General features: G+C 40.8%; 1 protein-coding gene across 1 annotated transcript in view; it reads left to right on the top strand.

The window, feature by feature from the left end:
• The window catches only part of mef2d (myocyte enhancer factor 2d), a 297569-nt gene that overhangs the window by 238103 nt on the left and 37317 nt on the right, over positions 1-22149 (top strand). The window contains 2 exon segments of the mRNA XM_034174391.1: positions 16093-16271; positions 20290-20319. Coding sequence (XP_034030282.1) covers positions 16093-16271; positions 20290-20319 — 209 coding nt within the window.

The following is a 22149-nucleotide window of genomic DNA, read 5'->3' on the forward strand; positions in this document are numbered from 1 at the left end:
TTTGTAACACTGGAAAAGTCAGAATACATTTTATTCGGGAGATGGACTATAACTGCCACAGTCATGACAGAACTTTAGCTGAAGGCAGTGTTGCTGTCGGACATTATTCTCTGGTGGCAATCCTGCGCACAAAGCATGCGTGAGGACTTATTTTGAACCTGGGCATGTTCTCTGCTGGCTATCCGTGTGAGCATTGATAGTGGACCTGGACATGTTCTCTGGCTGGTTTATCGTGGACATGCACATGTTCTCTGACTAGCTGTCGCACGCGATTGTGTGTGGGGGCTTCTTTGATGGTGGGCTTTACATTCGTAAATTTTTACAACTGGGTGAGTGAGTGGCATATTCATTTTTCCCCTCTTTTGCTTTGTGTTCTCTTCAGTGGAACTGCTAGAGTTTATGTTTATTTTACAACATTTTTCACAGGCTGATCACACAGATTATATATTTGATTTTTCAGTTATATACAACACTTATAAGCCTTTTGTTTTGATTGTAACACTGCGTTTATGACTGAATGCCGTGCAGGCGCACTAAATGTTCTCACGGCTGCTGCTTTTACAGTGACTGCATCAAAATTAACAGTTATCATTTAAAAAACGAGTCATAACACAACATCACACTTATGTTAACTTTGGAATTTATCTGTGCCTCAGTTCTTCACATTAGCAGCTACATTCCATTCAAGCACATGCTGGGACATTTCTAATAGCTACATCACTGCTGTCGTAAACACAAGAGTATTCACGATTACTTTGTTTTCTGAAATCTCTGTAGCTGTGTGCTGTGAATGCCGTATACATTGAAACCAGTCACGAAAGTGCACAAAGTAATCCCGGTGGATCATCGGATGGTCACTAACAGCCTAAATCTAAATTGTTGTGAGTTTAGTGTGACATGTCCTTTAACAGTTACAAAACGCTTTAAAAGTCCAGTCTGTATTTTTGTGTACCAGCACTATGAGCATGTTTTCTGGGACATAATGTTGCTATTCTTGTGTGTGACTGTTTGTCTGTGCAGGCATTCTTGTGAACATAATAACAATAAACAGTAAACGCTTCATAATGTGTTGGTTCCTCCTGGGCAGACGAACTGATTCGATTTTGGTGAAGTCGTGGGAATGAAGTTGTGCATTAAAAATGCATGATGGACACATGCTCTAACTGTGCTGTGAATATTTTTCCCTGGCCCCCTTTTGTCCCAAATAATTTTTTTGTCATTTAACAACAAAAAGCATTTTTAACTGTGATTTCATTTCTTGAAGGTGAGAAGTTGTTCGACACCAACTTACACTTGGTGTGAAAATAACTGTTTCCTGAGTTACTTAGTGAACCAAAGTGTAATTAATAATTAGATTCATTTCAGTACTCCTAGTCTTCATTGATGTAGACAGCTTGAATTTAAACATTAGAAACAGAACCATTCTCAACAATATGAAATAGAAATTTTGGGACTGTTGGTGGCTGTTATTCCTAAATGATTAATGTAGTGGGGGGTTTTTTGTTTGTTTGTTTTTAAACCCTTGAACTAAAGATAAAGACTACACTACAGCTACATCTTTTGTTTAATTTCAATTCCATTATGGTGGTGTACAAAGAGAAAATGACACAAATGTGTCACTGTCCAAGTACTTATGGACCTGTCAAGTCAAGTCTGGGAGCATGCGCTGGTGCTGCACTTAGCTGCTTCCATGCCACCACAGAATCCCCTTGGGTCCTCGGTGGAAACCACCCAGGTAAACGAACAATCCATCCCCGCATCTCTAAAATAACCATTTATCTGCTGCAGCCAGGGCGTCACCTTGGCCTTCTCCATCTACTGAGGCCTTCATCAGTCAGGCACCCGTGCGTACTACAAATCTAAATAAGGGGGCTATTCCACAGAGCGTTGTTACTTCCTGTTGCATCCCAAAGCAAATCAGGGACATGTTTTGAAGTGTCACAGTAACTTCTTGATCCCTCTTTATCAGTCTGAAACAAACGTGATACATGTAGTAGTTACGACAATTATCTGCACCAGATTTGAAGTCGGGTTGAAATTTTCAAGCTGTGAATAATTTCATCCCAATTCGCCAAATTGTCGCTAGTGTGTGGTAAAGTCTTGGTGCTCATAGTCTTAACAGCTTCAATCGTGTTTGAATGACTTTAAACGGGGTATTTTTAGTGAATACAGATTGAAATTTGTACTGTTCCACTGGGGAAAAAAATTGATGCAGAAGCAGCATTTGTTGCAGTTCTGGCTGAGGGCACAGGCGGACACAGCTCCTTCCTTTAATTTTTGGGCTGGTTGCCAGGTCTGCACTTTAAAAGCCAGCCAGTTGCCAGGTCTGAACTTTGTAAGCCAGTCTGTTAAGAGGCAAGCTGGAGTAAGCAGCTTCATCCTGTTTTTCCACTTTTTTTGGATTGTGTGTGATCATAAGAGAACAGTGCGCTGTGGAACAGGGGTGTAAACTTTTAACAGAAGCAGAAAAAATCTTACCAACCTCATTGTAATTGTTGTTTTGTGTGTTACTTGGAATGTGAGACATGTTTTAAATATTGTTAGCGTGGGGATCCTTGTGGACCCACAGCGGTTCTGTACTGTGATGGATGCAGCACCAGGGCATGCTCTCTGACCTGACCTGGTTATTTTTGTGATTATATATGGATTGCAAATTTAAGTATAAATACAAATTTATAGTTTATTATTTTTTTCTAAATTATATTTTTACAATTCTTCTTAAAAGCAGGCACAACTTTAAAGCACAAACAAATAAGTCGCTCTGTCCCTATGGAGTGTAGACCGGTGTTATTGTTCCTTTCACAGCAAGTGTTGTGTTTCACCATAGTAATGTGGAATGAGGCCATGTTACTATTTCAAAGGAGGGTGTGTTGAACAGGCGTAATGTTGTGTAATGCAGCTTGTTATGTTGCTGGAATACAGCACTGCACTTTTTTCTACAAATTATTTTATGTTACAGCGTTATTCTAAAATGGATGAAATTTTTTTTTTTCCTTCAAAATACTGAACACAATATACTCCATAATGACAATGTGAAAAAGGTTTTTTTATTTTATTTTTGCAGCTCTGTTAAGAATAAAAAAAATTTAAACTAAAAATCACATGCACTCACAGCCTTTGCCATGAAGCTCAAAATTGAACTCACTTGTATCCTGTTTCCACTGATCATCTTTGAGATGTTTCGACAGCTTAACTGGACACCATCTGGGGTAAAGTCAGTTGATTACACATGATTTGGATGGCACACACCTGTCTATATATAAGGTCCCACAGGTGACAGTGCACATCAGAGCACAAACCAAGCATGAAGTCGAAGGAATTGTCTGTAGACCTCTGAGACAGGATTGTCTCTAAGCACAAATCTGGGGTACAGAAACATTTCTGCTGCTTTGAAGGTCCCAATGAGCACAGTGACCTCCACCATCCATAAATGGAAGAAGTTCGGATCCACCAGGACTCTTCCTGGAGCTGGCCGCCCATCTAAACTAAGCGGTCAGGGAGAAGGGCTTCAGTCGGGAACGTGACGAAGAACCCAATGGTCACTCTGTCAGAGCTCCAGCATTCTGTGGAGAGAGGAGAACCTCCCAGAAGGGCAACAATCTCTGCAGCAATCCACCAATCGGGCCTTTCAATTTATTTTCAATTTAATTGAAATTGAATTGAAAATTAATTGAAGTTGAGGCCTGTATGGTAGATTAGATTATGATAGGTCAGATGGAAGCCACTCCTTAGTAAAAGTCACATGACAGCCCACCTGGAGTTTGCCAAAAGGCACTTGAAGGTCTCTCAGACCATGAGAAACAAAACTGTCTGTTCTGATGAGACAAAGATTGAACACTTTGTCGTCAATGCCAGGCGTCATATTTGGAGGAAACCAGGCACCGCTTATCAGCTAGCCAATACCATCCCTACAGTGAACCATGGTGGTGGCAGCATCATGCTGTGGAGATTTTTTTTTCAGCGGCAGGAACTGGGAGACTAGACAGGATTGAGGGAAAGATGAATGCAGCAATGTACAGAGACATCCTGGATGAAGAGGTGCTCCACAACCCTGTTGACCTCAGATTGGGGCGACGGTTCATCTTTCAGCAGGTCAGTGACACTAAGCCCACAACCAAGATATCAAAGGAGTGGCTTCAGGACAACTCTGTGAATGTCCTTCAGTGGCCCAGCCAGAGCCCAGACCTGATTCCGATCTGAAAATGGCTGTGCACCCACGCGCCCCATCCAACCTGATGGAGCTTGTGAGGTGCTGCAAAGAGGAATGGGAAAAACTGCTGAAAGATGTGTGCGCCAAGCTTGTGGCATCCCTTTAAAAAGATTTGAGGTGGCAATTGCTACCAAAGGTGCATCAACGTAGTACAACCCCCAGCAAAAATTTTGGAATCACCGGCCTCAGAGGATGTTCATTCAGTTGTTTAATTTTGTAGAAAAAAAGCAGATCACAGACATGACACAAAATTAAACTCATTTCAAATGGCAACTTTCTGGCTTTAAGAAACACTGTAAGAAATCAGGAAAAAAATAGTGGCAGTCAGTAACGGTTACTTTTTTAGACCAAGCAGAGGGAAAAAAATGGACTCACTCAATTCTGATGAAAAATTATGGAATCACCCTGTAAAGTTTCATCCCCAAAACTAACACCTGCATCAAATCAGATCTACTCGTTAGTCTGCATCTAAAAAGGAGTGATCACACCTTGGAGATCTGTTGCACCAAGTGGACTGACATGAATCATGGCTCCAACACGAGAGATGTCAATTGAAACAAAGGAGAGGATTATCAAACTCTTAAAAGAGGGTAAATCATCACGCAGTGTTGCAAAAGATGTTGGTTGTTCAGTCAGCTGTGTCTAAACTCTGGAACGAATACAAACAACATGGGAAGGTTGTTAAAGGCAAACATACTGGTAGACCAAGGAAGACATCAAAGCGTCAAGACAGAAAACTTAAAGCAATATGTCTCAAAAATCGAAAATGCACAACAAAACAAATGAGGAATGAATGGGAGGAAACTGGAGTCAACGTCTGTGACCGAACTGTAAAAAACTGCCTAAAGGAAATGGGATTTACATACAGAAAAGCTAAACGAAAGCCATCATTAACACCTAAACAGAAAAAAAACAAGGTTACAATGGGCTAAGGAAAAGCAATCGTGGACTGTGGATGACTGGATGAAAGTCATATTCAGTGATGAATCTCGAATCTGCATTGGGCAAGGTGATGATGCTGGAACTTTTGTTTGGTGCTGTTCCAATGAGATTTATAAAGATGACTGCCTGAAGAGAACATGTAAATGTCCACAGTCATTGATGATATGGGGCTGCATGTCAGGTAAAGGCACTGCGGAGATGGCTGTCATTACATCATCAATAAATGCACAAGTTTACGTTGATATTTTGGACACTTTTCTTATCCCATCAATCTAAGGATGTTTGGGGATGATGAAATCATTTTTCAAGATGATAATGCATCTTGCCATAGAGCAAAAACTGTGAAAACATTCCTTGCAAAAAGACACATAGGGTCAATGTCATGGCCTGCAAATAGTCCGGATCTTAATCCAATTAAAAATCTTTGGTGGAAGTTGAAGAAAATGGTCCATGACAAGTCTCCAACCTGCAAAGCTGATCTGGCAACAGCAATCAGAGAAAGTTGGAGCCAGATTGATGAAGAGTACTGTTTGTCACTCATTAAGTCCATGCCTCAGAGACTGCAAGCTGTTATAAAAGCCAGAGGTGGTGCAACAAAATCCTAGTGATGTGTTGGAGCGTTCTTTTGTTTTTCATGATTCCATAATTTTTTCCTCAGAATTGAGTGATTCCATATTTTTTTCCCTCTGCTTGGTCTAAAAAAGTAACCGTTACTGACTGCCACAATTTTTTTTCCTGATTTCTTATAGTGTTTCGTAAAGCCAGAAAGTTGCCATTTGAAATGACTTTAGTTTTGTGTCATGTCTGTGATCTGCCTTTTCTTCTACAAAATTAAACAACTGAATGAACATCCTCCGAGGCCGGTGATTCCATAATTTTTGCCAGGGGTTGTATTAGGTGTGAATACTTATGTACATGTGATTTCTTACTATTTATTTTTAATAAATTTGCAAAAAATTTTAATTTTTCAAATGTCAAAAAATGTCATGTTATCATTATGGGGTGTTTCATGTTATCATTATGGGGTGTTGTGTGTAGAATTTTGAGTGGGGAAAAATGAATTTACTCCATTTTGGAAGAAGGCTGTAACGTAAAACGCGGAAAAATTGAAGCGCTGTTAATATTTTCTGGATGCACTGTAACCTGTGAGATGGCTAGAGCAACAAAATTCAAATAATTGTAGAAATTTCTATCTTGTGATTTAGTTTTTGTTTTGCTTTATATGATCGAGTGTTTAAAAAAATTGTTTCAAGGCATAATTGCATAATTCCAGCTTCTTTCCTGCACAAACATCATTTGCAATATATAAAAAAAAGAAAAACATCCTTTTTTACTGCCTTATAGCCAGAAATGAAATTGTATCAGAGGCTGGTAGAAATCATCTCACCACAGGGGAGATATTTTCACTATTTTTAAGGGTCATTAACAGGTTGTGTGTGTGTGTGTGTGTGTGTGTGTGTGTGTGTGTGTGTGTGTGTGTGTGTGTGTGTGTGTGTGTGTGTGTGTGTGTGTGTGTGTGTGTGTGTGTGTGTGTGTGTGTGTGTTTTCATAACATTCTACATTTCACGTATAAATATGTGATGTAACATTGTAACAACAAAAACAACAAACAACAAAAATCACTGTTAGTACAAAACAGGATTGTGATACAGTAACAACTTGTTGGAACACTCACACACAAATACATGTTCCCACAGAGCTGTAATTGTTTTTCTCAACTTGTTTTTTTTTTTTGTTTTTTTTTTGCATCTTATGGCATCCAAAGAGTTCAATTTTAGTCTCATCTGCCCAGACTTTACTCTCCCAGTATTTCACAAGCTTGTCTAAATGTTTTGTAGCAAACTTTAAATGAGCTTCACCATTCTTTTTCTGCAGCAATGGAGTCTTGCGTAGTGAGTGTGCATTACTTATTGTTTTCTTTGAAACAGTTGTTCAGTTGCTCTACACAAGTGATCCTTCGCTCTTGGACAACTCTTCTGAGAATTCTTTTCATTCCTGTCATGAATCTTGCGAGAACACTTGCTCGTGTCCAGTGTATGGTGAAATTATGCTCTTTCTACTTCTGGATTATGGCTCCATAGTGCTCGCTGAACATTCAGAAGTTTAGAACTCTTTCTGTAACCAATGCCGTCCGTATGGTTTCCAACATCAAAAGCTATGAAGATCTTGAGGGAGCTCTTTGCTTTTGCCCATCATGAGATGTTTCTTGTGTGACACCTTGGTAATGAGACACCTTTTCATAGGCCATCAGTTGGGACTGATATTAATTTAGACTGACAAGGAGCAGGATTGCTTTCTAATTACTGATAGAGTTCAGGTGGTGTCTTGGCATTCCATGCCTTTTTGCACCTGCCTTTCTTCATGTGTCCAGTACTTTCTCTTGTCATGTCACATTATTACACATACTTTTTGTTTTGGTTTCTTCATATGTGTGTGTGTGTGTGTGTGTGTGTGTGTGTGTGTGTGTGTGTGTGTGTGTGTGTGTGTGTGTGTGTGTGTGTGTGTGTGTGTGTGTGTGTGTTACTTGGTGTTGGGAAGGTGTAGTGACACGGACCCACAACAGGGGGCGGTAATGAACGGACAATGGATGAGCCAAAAAGTAACAATTTAATGTTGTGAATTGCACAACGGAATACAGACAATTGCAGTTGAGGATTCAGTCAATCATACACAAGGTGACGTATGGGCAGGCTCGAGGATAGAAGACGTCTGTCCAGAGAAGAACCGGATCCCACACGGCTTCCACTGCCAACGGATCTGAAGAACACCGGTGCCGCCAAGTCCTGGGTCCCAGGTGGCCACCGTCTCCAGCTGTCAGACCAGGTACTGCTGGCAGAAACAGAAACAGTTAATGGTGGGTGTGTGAAGACACACCCAGTAATCGTTCCCTGAGTAGTTCCTCCAGGAGGGAGAACCTCCACCTCCAGATACAATATCACCCCTGCAGCTCCTGTTGGTCTCCTTCCTGGATGGAGTGAGAGACGAAGTCTGTCGTCCTCTCACTGTCTGCCAATCCAGCCTTAAATAGACCTCGCAGGAACATGGCTGCACACAGACCACTGTTAAGTCACAATAATAATCACCGCAGAGAAAATTACCTTGTTCGGTAGCTGATTTCTCGGCGAGGAGGTGGAGTTGCAGTCCGGCCTTTGTAGTGATGGTGATGAGTGACAGTTGGTGCTGATAAGTGACAGCTGTCACTCCCAGCAGCTCCGACGCCCTCTCGTGCTTGGAGCCCGCACTCCAAGCAGGGCGCCATCTGGTGGTGGTGGGCCAGCAGTACCTCCTCTTCAGCGGCCCACACAACACTTGGGTTGTTACTGACATCTGGTGAACATTTCATGTCAGTAGCACCTTTAGAAATATATTTACTGAGAAAAATGATGAAGTGTTAAATACTTATTTTACCCGCTGTATATCCAGTACCAGTTGATTATCCATGAACTGCATATATTGATAGTACAAATCTTATTCTGCAGAGCCACCTGCTGCGATACCCATGTTGACCCATGTTGAATCTACTGCAATACTTGAATTATCCGCAAACCATTAATGAAAATTTACACAAACTGTGAATACCTGTGAACCGTTAATATTTTTGCTGCAAACCGTGAATAAAATATACTACAAAACATGAACGCAGGTCTTGCAAAACATAAGTCACAAAACATGAATATCATTCATGATATGTGTTTTCTTTCAGTTTAAGTAGTTTACAGATTTTAGCTTTAATTTTTGGGGGGGTTGGGGGTGACTACACTCGGTAAGGCGGGGAGGCGGGCCCCGAGCAGGCTCTCATTTGTGTTGTCAAGCACCTGGTCCCACTGGGCGTGAACTGCTCTGGGGACAGTGGTAGGTGGGGAGTCTGACTGGGGCGGAACACCTGTCAAACGGTAAGGCAAACTTAGGGAGGGCAGAAACCTTTCGTGGAGCAGAAGGGCAAAAGCTTGCTTGATCGTGATTTTCAGTATGAATACAGACTGTGAAAGTGGGGCCTCACGATCCTTCTGACTTTTTGGGTTTTAAGCAGGAGGTGTCAGAAAAGTTACCACAGGGATAACTGACTTGTGGCGGCCAAGCGTTCATAGTAATGTCACTTTTTGATCCTTCGATGTCTACTCTTCCTATCATCATGAAGCAGACTTCACCAAGTGTTGGATTGTTCACCCACTAAAAGGGAATTTGAGCGAATTTAATACCTGCACCGCCGCGCAAGTCTTCGTGCCAATACGTCCTGCTTTGTCCCACTGGATGCCACGCTATGTAAAATAATCATTTCGTAGCCAAAGATGCATTTGCGCTCAGAACCTGGCTGATGAAACCATTCTCTTTCACTCCCAGAATCACAGAGAAATTATCTACAGCTGCAGGTTGTCTCGTGTGCATCATGCAGTGGAGAACGCATTTGGAATCTTGCGTCAAAGGTAATTATTTGTAATACTTATACAGTAATGGATTCATCAAACAAGTGCATTTTCATTCCTTCTTAGGAGTTAGATGATGATGATGTTTATTATAGATGTAACATCTCATTATAATCTCAACTTCAAGTTCAGATGCACTGCGCACAATGACACGCAGTGTTTTCGAATAGGTTCTGCAATGTTCACGAAATAAATGCATGCCAGAAGTTTTGAGCATTTAAAAAAAATTGTACACTGGCACGCAGCCGCACACAGTTTACAACAGGTTTACTTATTGGCTCATAGATTGCGTGCCAGTGCTTGGATCAAATTTGTGCAAGTGTCAAGGTAACACATGCGTGAGTCAAAGGGTGGAGTGAAGCCCCGTGGTGCAATGAAAGCGAGAGGTGCACAGTCATAATCCCACAGATAGTAGCTTCACACCATTGACTCCTCAGCCAAGCACAAAGACCAAATCGTAAATAAATTCACATTTTTTTGAGGCTTACGTTTTGCGAGACTCACGTTCACGGGAGATATTTTTTCAGTATTCACGTTTAGCGATTATGGTTTGCAGCTAATTCATGATTTGCAGCTGATTCACATTTTGATGGTTAACACCCCTTCACAAAAAGGTGTGGGTAAAAAAAGGACAAACGAGCGCAATATTCTGTAGTCTAGCAAAATTTTGTGTCAAACACAAAAATGTATTATTTGGTGAACACCAACTCACATCATACGTTACCCCAAGGCACTTCACAAGTGTAAGGTCTAACCCTACCAATCCCCCTGAGCAAGCATATAGAGAACAGTGATCCCTTGGGTGATTTTTGAGGAAGAAACCTCAAGCAGACCAGACTTAGAGGGGTAGCCATACTAACAATAACAAGAACCAAATAAGCAAAATACAACAGACATGCAAAAACAGAAGAGCGTCCCTATGTTAAAAAACATATTGGGCATCAAGACCCACAGTTCATCACAAGTGGCAGAGTTCATGTTCAAAGACTTTGGTCCAGAAACCATGTGTGAGCACATGAGAATGCTAGATGGACAATCTCCTGCATTGTAAACATCACTGAAGACTTCATCAATCACACTTTGAACAGAGAGAGAGAGAGAGAGAGAGAGAATAAATCAGCCAGAACAAATGACTCACAGAACACTCTTTCTCAGGAGCAAAGTATCAGAGTAACAGACAGGATGCTAACGTTATCGCTGGCAGCAAGCCCATTGCTTCACGAACAGTCTCTTAGATATGAGATTCAGTCTAGCTTAGTTAATAGTAACATAATTTATGATGGAGGGAAAAGTAGTTCAAGATAACACTAATATATTAGTCAAATGAAAGGGCACAGAGGAGGGTCTTTAACAGACTTGAATGGAATGAATCGACAGAATCAGACTGTTTTCCCTCAGCAGGCAGGTTGTTCCACAGAACAGTTTAATCAAGAAAAAGTTCTGAGCCCTGTTGACTTCTTTTTAACCTTTGCAACTCACAGTAATCCTGCAACCCGAGAATGCAGAGCACAAGCTGGTACAGGAGGTCTAATTAGATCAGCCAGATAGGGTAATCTAATTAAGGATTTCGTATGTTAATAACAAAACTCTTTGCAGATCCCAGGGGATCTCTTCCCAGGATCCTCCAGGAAGAGTTACAGGATAGGGAAGTGTGAGATGAGGTGTTTGCGCTTCTCCCACTACGACCCGGCCCCGGGAAAGCAGCTGAAAATGAATTCATGAATGAATGAATAACAAAACCTTAAAAATCTTACCTCACACAGTCTGGAAGCTAGTGAAGGGATGGCCAAAATTGGGGTAGTATGATCAAATTTTCTTCTCCAAGTCAGAACTCCATCAGGAGCATTTTGAACCATTTGGAGTCCCCTGATGCTGGATTGCAGGAAACCAGAAAATTTTGTAATCTGTAAAGAACAGACAAAGGCAATGGCGTCAAATAACCATCAACCCTCACTGGCAGAGCTCAACTAATGCCAATGGCCTCACTGGCTGCCGCGACACTAAGCTAATCTGGAGTGCCATAACATCTAACTCCAGTGAAATAATAAGTTGCTCTAATTTATGTGCACGACTCTCTAAGAAAGCCATCTTTTCTACCAATATCATGCAACTAAAACAGAACTCTGAACCAAGTACAGGTATTTAGCATGAGTTCAGAAGCTAAGCTAACTCCTCCTCAAATACACGCGTAAATAGCCTACTGTTTTTTAGCAGTCACAGTAAAAATTAGAACTAAATTGAAGCACATATACAACCCCTGGCAAAAATTATGGAATCACCAGCCTCGGAGGATGTTCATTCAGTTGTTTAATTTTGTAGAAAAAAAGCAGATCACAGACATGATATAAAACTAAAGTCATTTCAAAATGGCAACTTTCTGGCTTTAAGAAACACTATAAGAAATCAAGAAAAAAAGATTGTGGCAGTCAGTAACGGTTACTTTTTTAGACCAAGCAGAGGAAAAAAATATGGAATCACTCAATTCTGAGGAAAAAATTATGGAATCACCCTGTAAATTTTCATCCCCAAAACTAACACCTGCATCATATCAGATCTGCTCGTTAGTCTGCATCTAAAAAGGAGTGATCACACCTTGGAGAGCTGTTGCACCAAGTGGACTGACATGAATCATGGCTCCAACACGAGAGATGTCAATTGAAACAAAGGAGAGGATTATCAAACTCTTAAAAGAGTAAATCATCATGCAATGTTGCAAAAGATGTTGGTTATTCACAGTCAGCTGTGTCTAAACTCTGGACCAAATACAAACAACATGGGAAGGTTGTTAAAGGCAAACATACTGGTAGACCAAGGAAGACATCAAAGCGTCAAGACAGAAAACTTAAAGCAATATGTCTCAAAAATCGAAAAATGCACAACAAAACAAATGAGGAACGAATGGGAGGAAACTGGAGTCAACGTCTGTGACCGAACTGTAAGAAACCGCCTAAAGGAAATGGGATTTACATACAGAAAAGCTAAACGAAAGCCATCATTAACACCTAAACAGAAAAAAAACAAGGTTACAATGGGCTAAGGAAAAGCAATCGTGGACTGTGGATGACTGGATGAAAGTCATATTCAGTGATGAATCTCGAATCTGCATTGGGCAAGGTGATGATGCTGGAACTTTTGTTTGGTGCCGTTCCAATGAGATTTATAATGACTGCCTGAAGAGAACATGTAAATTTCCACAGTCATTGATGATATGGGGCTGCATGTCAGGTAAAGGCACTGGGGAGATGGCTGTCATTACATCATCAATAAATGCACAAGTTTACGTTGATATTTTGGACAATTGAAAGGATGTTTGGGGATGATGAAATCATTTTTCAAGATGATAATGCATCTTGCCATTGAGCAAAAACTGCGAAAACATTCCTTGCAAAAAGACACATAGGGTCAATGTCATGGCATAGGGTCAATGTCAACGAGCAGATCTGATTTGATGCAGGTGTTAGTTTGGGGGATGAAAATTTACAGGGTGATTCCATAATTTTTTCTTCAGAATTGAGTGATTCCATATTTTTTTCCTCTGCTTGGTCTAAAAAAGTAACCGTTACTGACTGCCACAATCTTTTTTCTCGATTTCTTATAGTGTTTCTTAAAGCCAGAAAGTTGCCATTTAAAATGACTTTAATTTTCTGTCATGTCTGTGATCTGCTTTTTTTCTACAAAATTAAACAACTGAATGAACATCCTCCGAGGCCGGTGATTCCATAATTTTTGCCAGGGGTTGTAGTTAACCCCCTACCACCCGCCTCATTTTGGCTTCTCAGTATCTCACAAATACAAAGTGATTTCCATCGATGGGATAAGCAGGTTTAGAAGGGGTTAAACTACCTAAAAGACTGAACAGTTACAAGCTATTAACTTGAGACGCGCTTCACACCATTCACATGAACAAGCGGCACAGGAGATCCGTTGGAGAACATAATTTGTGTAAATTAATATAAAAATCTGGCTTCTACAAAGTGGTGTCAGCCCTTAAAACAAGTGTCTAAAAACACATGGCATGTAATACATAAAAGTTACAAAAAGAAATCCATCCATTTTCTATACCCGCTTACTCCAATTAAGGGTCACAAAGGGGCTGGAGCGTATCCCAGCAGTCATGGGGCATGAGGCTGAGTACACCCTGGACAGGACACCAGTCTATCACAAGGCCACATATAGACATACAGACACATTCAAGCTCGCACATGCACACCTACCGACAATTGTAAAGTTTCCAATTCATCTAACCTGCACGTCTTTGGATATGGGAGGAAGCTGGAGCACCTGGAGGGAACCCACGCAAACATGGGGAGAACATGCAAACTCCACACAGAAAGGCCACAGGCAAGAATCGATTTCATGACCTTCTTGCTGTGAGGCAGCAGTACTAACCACTAAACCACCGTGCTTCCCACAAAAGGAAATTAACATTTACAAAGGTAGTGTCACTGAGTATTTATGCCCATTTGTGTTTGAGGGAAGAAATAACTCTAGATGCAGAAAGCAACTGGTGGCAAAAATAATTTGATTTTCTGGTAAAATTTAACAAAGTATTCTGGTGTTGCCCATGAATTGCTTAATAACAGTTGAACTCTTTGAGCTCACCAGCAGGGACTGTTTCAGGTCTTGTTATTGACCACAGGGGCTGAAAACATGTGCCGTGTAATTGCATTAATTTAACACCAATAGTGGGCTTTTGTTGCGTGTCATCTGCTCTCACACACAGTAAAATCACCAGTGTAAAACTAACACTGGCGATTTTTACTGTGCAGTTGTTCCCTATTTTTTTCTATGAACACACTATGAAGTGGTCAAAAATATGTAAATCTATTTTAAAGTTAACCTGAAAACAACATCAGCATAAGCTAAGCACCCTTAGCTGTGTTAGCTTGCCAAGATTAATAATTTTACAAACCATTGTGTTTACTTTAAGCTGCAACCTGCTGTATGAAAGTGTGTGATAAGTGTAGCTGTGCTGTCAGATTTGTGCCATGCTTGCACCTGGTCAGAATATTGCACACCAACACAGTTGTGCAGCAGATGTTGCGGTACCAGCCTGCATTTCACAGATTTTATGCTTCTTCAAACCTGGCGGTGAGGAGCATTTTGTCTGGTGTAGGTAACATATTATGACTTCTGTAACATCCACATTTAAGTGTTATTTAATAGTTATATCAAGGCTGATTTGGAGTTATGCCATTTGAAGTGTTATTTGGTGTGAAATATAAATATGAAATATTCCATATATGCATAGTGTCCTTCAGATCTGGTCCCGTCTTGGTTTTCTTGTCCTGCTTATTAGTAAGTCCCTTCGGCTCCTCCCTTGTTTGCACTCGGGGTCGCCACAGCAAATCCAGGGTGGCTCTGCATGTTGAATTGGCACAGGTTTTACACCGGATGCCCTTCCTGACGCAACTCCACATTACATGGAGAAATGTGGCAGGGGTGGGATTTGAACCCGGAACCTTCTGCACTGAAACCAAGCGCATTAAGCCACTGAATATGAGCCCCACATCAGAGTATCTCTGTATAAGAATAAGAATATTTACCTTGAAACTAGGTTATTAATATTAATAACAATATTATTTAATGATGATGATTATAGCAAACAGTTGTCGTTTCCAAATCCAACAGGCCTAATGTTTGGAAATGAAATAAATTGCAAAGCCAACTTAATTTACACTGCATGCCACTTCATGCACACGATAAGATTATTCACGTCAACAAGCCCAGACATATCCAGCAGATTGCAGTCAAGATAAATGTAAATTCAACAGCACCTACTCCTAATTTCCATCATCTAATTGGCATCCAATAACAATTCAGCAGGTGGCAGGTAGGTTTTGGGATATTACATAAACAATACAATTTATTGTGTTTGAGGTGGGTGGGGAGTGGACTCATTCATTTATCTATATATTCCTTCATTCATTCATTCATTCATTCATCTTCTACCACTTAGTCCATTTAAGGGTTGCGGGGGGCTGGAGCCTATCCCAGCAGCCATAGAGCGCGAGGCGGGGTACACCCAGGACAGGACGCCAGTCTGTCGCGGGGCCACAAACAGACAAACAAACACAGACACACCCACACACACACCTACGGACAATTTAAAGACTCCAATCCACCTAACCCGCATGTCTTTGGATGTGGGAGGAAACCGGAGCACCCGGAGGAAACCCACGCAAACACGGGGAGAATATGCAAACTCCACACAGAAAGGCCACGGGAATTGAACCCACGACCTTCTCGCTGTGAGGCAACAGTGCTATAACCACTAATCCACCGTGCTGCCCTATATTCCTTCATTCGCTGCATTTTACAGCTTATGTGCTTAGGCATCTCCAAAACAAAGGAATTGATGAGAAAAGTTATTAAATAAACCTGAAATGAGGTAACTTTGCTGAATTGTTTTTTTTTTTTTGGTTCTGTATAATCACAGGAATTCACAACAGAAATGTACCTGCACACAAACAAACAGTTATTATTATTCCTCCATCTTTGTCTTTCTATTTTCAGCAAATGGCTACATCAGTGCAAGGGCGTCACCAGGCCTCCTGTCTGTCTCCAATGGCAACAGCCTGGGTAAAGTAGTGTCCTCTAAGTCGCCACCTCCGCCCAGCGCTCAGATGCTCAACAGTCGCAAGCCCGACCTAAGGGTCATCACCTCCCAAGGCAGCAAGAGTCTCATTCAGCTGGTGAGAAGAGCAGAACTATGACCCCTACACATGAGCAGATAAAACCCACAGAGCTGAAAGATTCACTTCAACAAGCTGGACAAGCATATATTTTATTTTACACATTGGGCATTCATTATGTAGCTATTGCCACAAAATGTTTGGCTCAAGAATAGCTCAGCTTTGAAAGAAACCCACTTTGTTCTCCAGCCAAGAGTGAGCTCTATGTTTATGTCTCGTCTGTCCATTAAATTTGGTGTAGGAGTTGTAATGTTTGGCCTATCTTAACAAAGAGACAGATTATCTTGGAACTGGCCAATGTTAAAATAAATATATGTATATAAACCTACAAACAACTGTTGTGCATAGCTGGAAAAAACATACCTTATGGGTTTAATGAGTACAGAAATTTAAAAATAAATTACATTTAGAGAGCACAGTAGTCCGGTAAACATAGGATTGGTGGGTTTGTTTGTTTGAATGAGTGTCAGCAGACCTTTGAACAGATACCAAACTTCTAAACTGCTAAATCTCACAAATGGGAGTTGTAAGAAGTGGATAAAGAAAATTTTTTCAGTACTACCACAGAGATTAGTTGGGTAGTTTTACCACTGTGTGTTAATTTGTCTGATAGGAAGATTCATTTTCATTAATTAGACCGTTATAAACATGTATGATATAATGGTCATTATAAAAGTAAAAGCAGTATTCACTGTTACTGATGGAACCATTCCACAAGACCAAGGTTTTGTTTTTTTTTTGGTCATTATGTTACCTATAAAATTGAACATATCTTGATAAAACAGAGAATGCATACGAGGTCTATTAGAAAAGTATCCGACCTTATTTTTTTTTTTTTCAAAAACCATATGGATTTGAATCACGTGTGATTGCGTCAGACAAGCTTGAACCCTCGTGCGCATGCGTGAGTTTTTCCACGCCTGTCGGTTGCGTCATTCGCCTGTGAGCAGGCTTTGAGTGAGGAGTGGTCCAGCCCCCTCGGCGGATTTTCATTGTCAGGAAATGGCGGAATGATTTGGGCTTTTTTTTCCATCAGAATTTTTTCAGAAACTGTTAGAGACTGGCAGCTGGAAACCATTAGAAAAATTTATCTGGCTATCGGTGAAAATGTTATGGGCTTGGTAGAGAATAAGGAGTGTTACTGTCACTTTAAGGACGGCCCCCAGCGGCTGTGGAGCGATCCGCGCTCCGAAGCCGCCATCAACAGGCTGAACGACCATTTCATTTCTAAACGGATGGCTGTCTGGATCCGTGACCATCGTGTGCCATTTCTCTGGTTATCACAAGAGCTGGACATCAACCATTTTCCGGCAGATTTCACTTTTAACAAGAGATTTTGTCATGGAAAGCCGAGCGGAGGCTTCGCGCGTCACGATGGATTCACTACTGGAGCGAGACAAAACCACCTCCATTTTGGTCTCACAGGACGGCTTTGAGATGGCGTTCTGACAGCTGTCTGAACAGCTTTTTCCATCTAGTGATTATCTGAGAAATTGTGGATGTGGCTGGACATGCCAGAACATGTCCCGTGAGGCTTCATCACGGCGCTGCTGTGCGCCATGCGGCACCGCCGCTCCTCTTTCCATGACAAAAACTCCTGTAACAGTGGAATGTGCCGTTCATTTCCAAACTGGACGCTGTGTTTTATCCAGGACGTCGTCTGACTAGCACAGGAATTGTGAAAAGACGTGGACATCAGCACTTTTTCGGCACATTGAGACAGACGTGCGGAGGAATTTCGCGCATCGCGGCGGTGCCGCATGGCGCAAAGCAGCGCCGTAATGAAGCCTCACGGGACATGTTCTGGCATGTCCAGGCACATCCACAGTTTCTCGGATAATCACTCGATGGAAAAACCACCGACAGCTGTCTGAACGCCATCTCAAAGCCATCCTGTGAGACCAAAACGGAGGTGGTTTTGTCTCGCTCCAGTGGCAAATCCATCGTGACGCGTGAAGCCTCCGCTCGGCTTTCCATGACAAAATCTCTTGTTAAAAGTGAAATCTGCCGGAAAATGGTTGATGTCCAGCTCTTGTGATAACCAGAGAAATGGCACATGACGGTCCCGGCTCCACAGAGCCATCCGTTTAGAAATGATCCGGTGGTTTGTGGCTCTCGATGGCGGCACGGAGCGCGGAGCGTCCTTAAAGCCGTCCTTAAAGCTGTAGTAACAGTCCTTATTCTCTGTGAAGCCCGTAAAATTTTCACCGAAAGCCAGATAAAATTTTTCGAATGGTTTCCAGCTGCCAGTCTCTAACAGTTTCTGAAAAAATTCTGATGGAAAAAAAGCCCAAATCATTCCGCCATTTCCTGACAATGAAAATCCGCCGAGGAGGCTGGACCACTCCTCACTCAAAGCCTGCTCACAGGCGAATGACGCAACCGACAGGCGTGGAAAAAGTTACGGATGCGCACGAGGGTTCAAGCTTGTCTGACACAATCACACGTGATTCAAATCCATATGGTTTTTGAAAAAAATAATAAGGTCGGATACTTTTCTAATAGACCTCGTATTTGAACTACTTTTGACGAAAGCACTTTCAGGTCAGGTGAATCATTGGTCCTTCACAGAGCTATGATATGCAGTAGGTATGTGACAAAAATTTCAAATTCCATGGATTAACTCTTATGCTGCACCATTGGAAAGAGCTTTCAAAGACCTTTCCAGTGGTACTTGAATAAACTTCATAGGGCAGAAATTAAGGACATTAGAGCTAATTAATTGATCCCTAATCAGGCTCGTTGGTGGCTTGACATTGTATATAAAACAACAGGAAACTGACTTGGGTTTTGTGACCTTTTGTGGCGTCACTGGAGGACGCATAACTTCCTTGTTTCTTTATCAATTTCAACAAACAGTACACCATTTTAAAGCTTAAGAAATATAGCTTTATCTAAAAAACAAACAAATATGACTGTCAGACTTGAAAAAGCACAATTTTATTATTGAAACCATGCCAAGCAGCAGTCAACTGAACAGATCACATGGCAATGTTTACAAAACACAGGGAACTGGCCAATCAGGTTTCTCCAATTTGGTCATGTGACCAACACTCTGAGAGTGCCCGATGTGAAAATACAGCCTTCATAATCACCAGCCATCTGGCTATTACTAATTTATGATAAATAAGATAATCCACAATATACCATCTACACATTTTAATTTAACTTCTGCACTCAGTTTGATTTGAATTAGGACTCTAGAATCCTCACAAATGATGTTTATTTGAGAGGTAAACAAGCAACAAATGGAAAAATTATGACGCCATATTTTGGGGGTCCTATAGCAGTCACGGGAGTCGATCAATGTTCACCACATTTTGCATAGTTATTCACTACTATCTATAGAAACATACTATCTACTTTACAAGGAATACTTTACTCACCTTTTATCAAAACTATGCTGGTTTTCATCAAGAGAACACACAGCGATTTTCCAATAAAAATTGTACAGATGTGAAATGGGCTGTTCCAAAATTTTTTCCACCAATCACAGCAGACATATGTACTACATCATCAGAAAGTGTGTAAGTGAATGAAATACAACAGATTACAACAAAATAATTTTTTTTTAGAGAGCATTGCTGCACACCATTGTTGGACAAACACTCATGTCGCCACCATTGTTGAAAGCCTAAGTCATCTGATGCAGAATGCAACGTTTGTCACATACCTACATGCAGTCAACCAGGCTAGTTCTTTTCCCTGGCTCCAGTCATTCTAGTAAGCTAGGCTAAACACTAGTTCCAGCATGGAACTGAAGTCAAACTAAATCTTACTGGATAATGAATTTTGATTTTCTTAACCAGACAATATTCAACTAATGAAATGCAGTTCATATGACTTAATATGTACTAGATATTTTGAAGATGTGGATGGTAATATTTTTCTCAATCTTTAAGGCACACTTTTTAGTAGTATAATTGCATTGAAACACACCATACTTAATTGTCTTTATAGTTATAGACTCATAATGGCCGTGTATTTTTTTTTTTTTTTACCCCCATTGACTGTGCAGACAGAGGAGGAGCTGGAGTTGGTGAGTGAGGTGAATAGACTTTTGAATTTCTAGCCTCATGGTTGTGCTGTGACTTCACTGAGCATGATTGTAACACTGTCGAAGTAAACACATCCCGTGAGGGTGGACACAGTAGTTGAGTACTTTGTTGCACCACAGGCAGCTGAGCATCAGAGCACCTAATGAGTTGATCAACAACTCAAAAACAGTAAGCGAATCACATGATTGCATTGGATTCTTTGCAATTTCAGTTACAAAGTGTTCAGAGTTCCTTGGCAGCTGGGTTCTACAGGGTTCCTGTCATGTTTGAATGGTCAGAATGTTCCCCACAGCTTTCTAGTCAATATAGCGGCATTTCGTCATCAGCACTGTAGATCTCAGCCTTGGAACTGAGTCTGAGTTAAGTCACCAGTTTGTCAACATGAGGATGTGTGATCTAGGTTTTGTCTTCAGCACTCAAGTAATTAATTAATCAATAGAAAAATTATCTGCGAAGACTGATTATGTTTTAATTGTTTATCATGCAGAATTGCCAGACATTGGTCCACATGCACAAGCATTTTTGTAGACACACAAATATGCCTACGCCAAATACAACAAACACTCATAGATCCAGATAACTGTGTAAACTACATGAGTAAACCTGTTTACTCTCACTAATACGAAAATCAGTACACTTTCATGAGAGCTTTTTGGTGTTTTGCTTGGCATGACTTGTGTTGTGATTTGGTACTACACATAAATAAATTAAAATTAATAAAAATTAAACTGAATTACTATAAAATACCAAATAAGGCTACAAGCTTCACCTATATATTTCAGAGGTGTCCAATCTGGACTCTAGAATCAACAACACCAGAAAGGAAGTTATATTGTATTCCCTGCTTTCAGATAAACACAGAAGAGAGTTTGTAATTGTTAATAAACTACAAATTGGATTTAAGGCACCTATTAAAGCCAGAGAATGGTAAAAGAAAACCATTACTTTTAATGATGTTTCCCCTGAGGGTGAACCTCCATCGCTTCAGTGTACCTTTCCTCCACAACAAAGGCACCCAATCCATTCAGGTTTTGAAGAGATTTGGAGTCAGAACATGTGTGAACATCAGAATTTCCTGGTAAAAAGTTAAAAAAAAAAAAAAAAAAAAAGGCCAACTACTTGGGGATCCCTTGAATTCTCAAAATGTCCTACACAGCAACACAATCAGCTGAGTCAAACGATTTGTGAAAATCAACAAAGGCTGCAGTGCCCATATTCACGCTTGCTTTCAATTAGTACTTGCAGAGCTGGGTTGCAGTTGATGATTGACCTTTTGGGCATGTAGACAGACTGGTCCAGTCGCTGCATGCCAAGAAGCTGAGACTGAGCTTATTGAAACCATGCCAAGCAGCAGTCAACTGAACAGATCACATGGCAATGTTTACAAAACACAGGGAACTGGCCAATCAGGTTTCTCCAATTTGGTCATGTGACCAACACTCTGAGAGTGCCCGATGTGAAAATACAGCCTTCATAATCACCAGCCATCTGGCTATTACTAATTTATGATAAATAAGATAATCCACAATATACCATCTACACATTTTAATTTAACTTCTGCACTCAGTTTGATTTGAATTAGGACTCTAGAATGCTCACAAATGATGTTTATTTGAGAGGTAAACAAGCAACAAATGGAAAAATTATGACGCCATATTTTGGGGGTCCTATAGCAGTCACGGGAGTCGATCAATGTTCACCACATTTTGCATAGTTATTCACTACTATCTATAGAAACATACTATCTACTTTACAAGGAATACTTTACTCACCTTTTATCAAAACTATGCTGGTTTTCATCAAGAGAACACACAGCGATT

This window comes from Thalassophryne amazonica, chromosome 7 (genome assembly GCF_902500255.1).
Source record: "Thalassophryne amazonica chromosome 7, fThaAma1.1, whole genome shotgun sequence".
Taxonomy (NCBI): Eukaryota; Metazoa; Chordata; class Actinopteri; order Batrachoidiformes; family Batrachoididae; genus Thalassophryne; species Thalassophryne amazonica.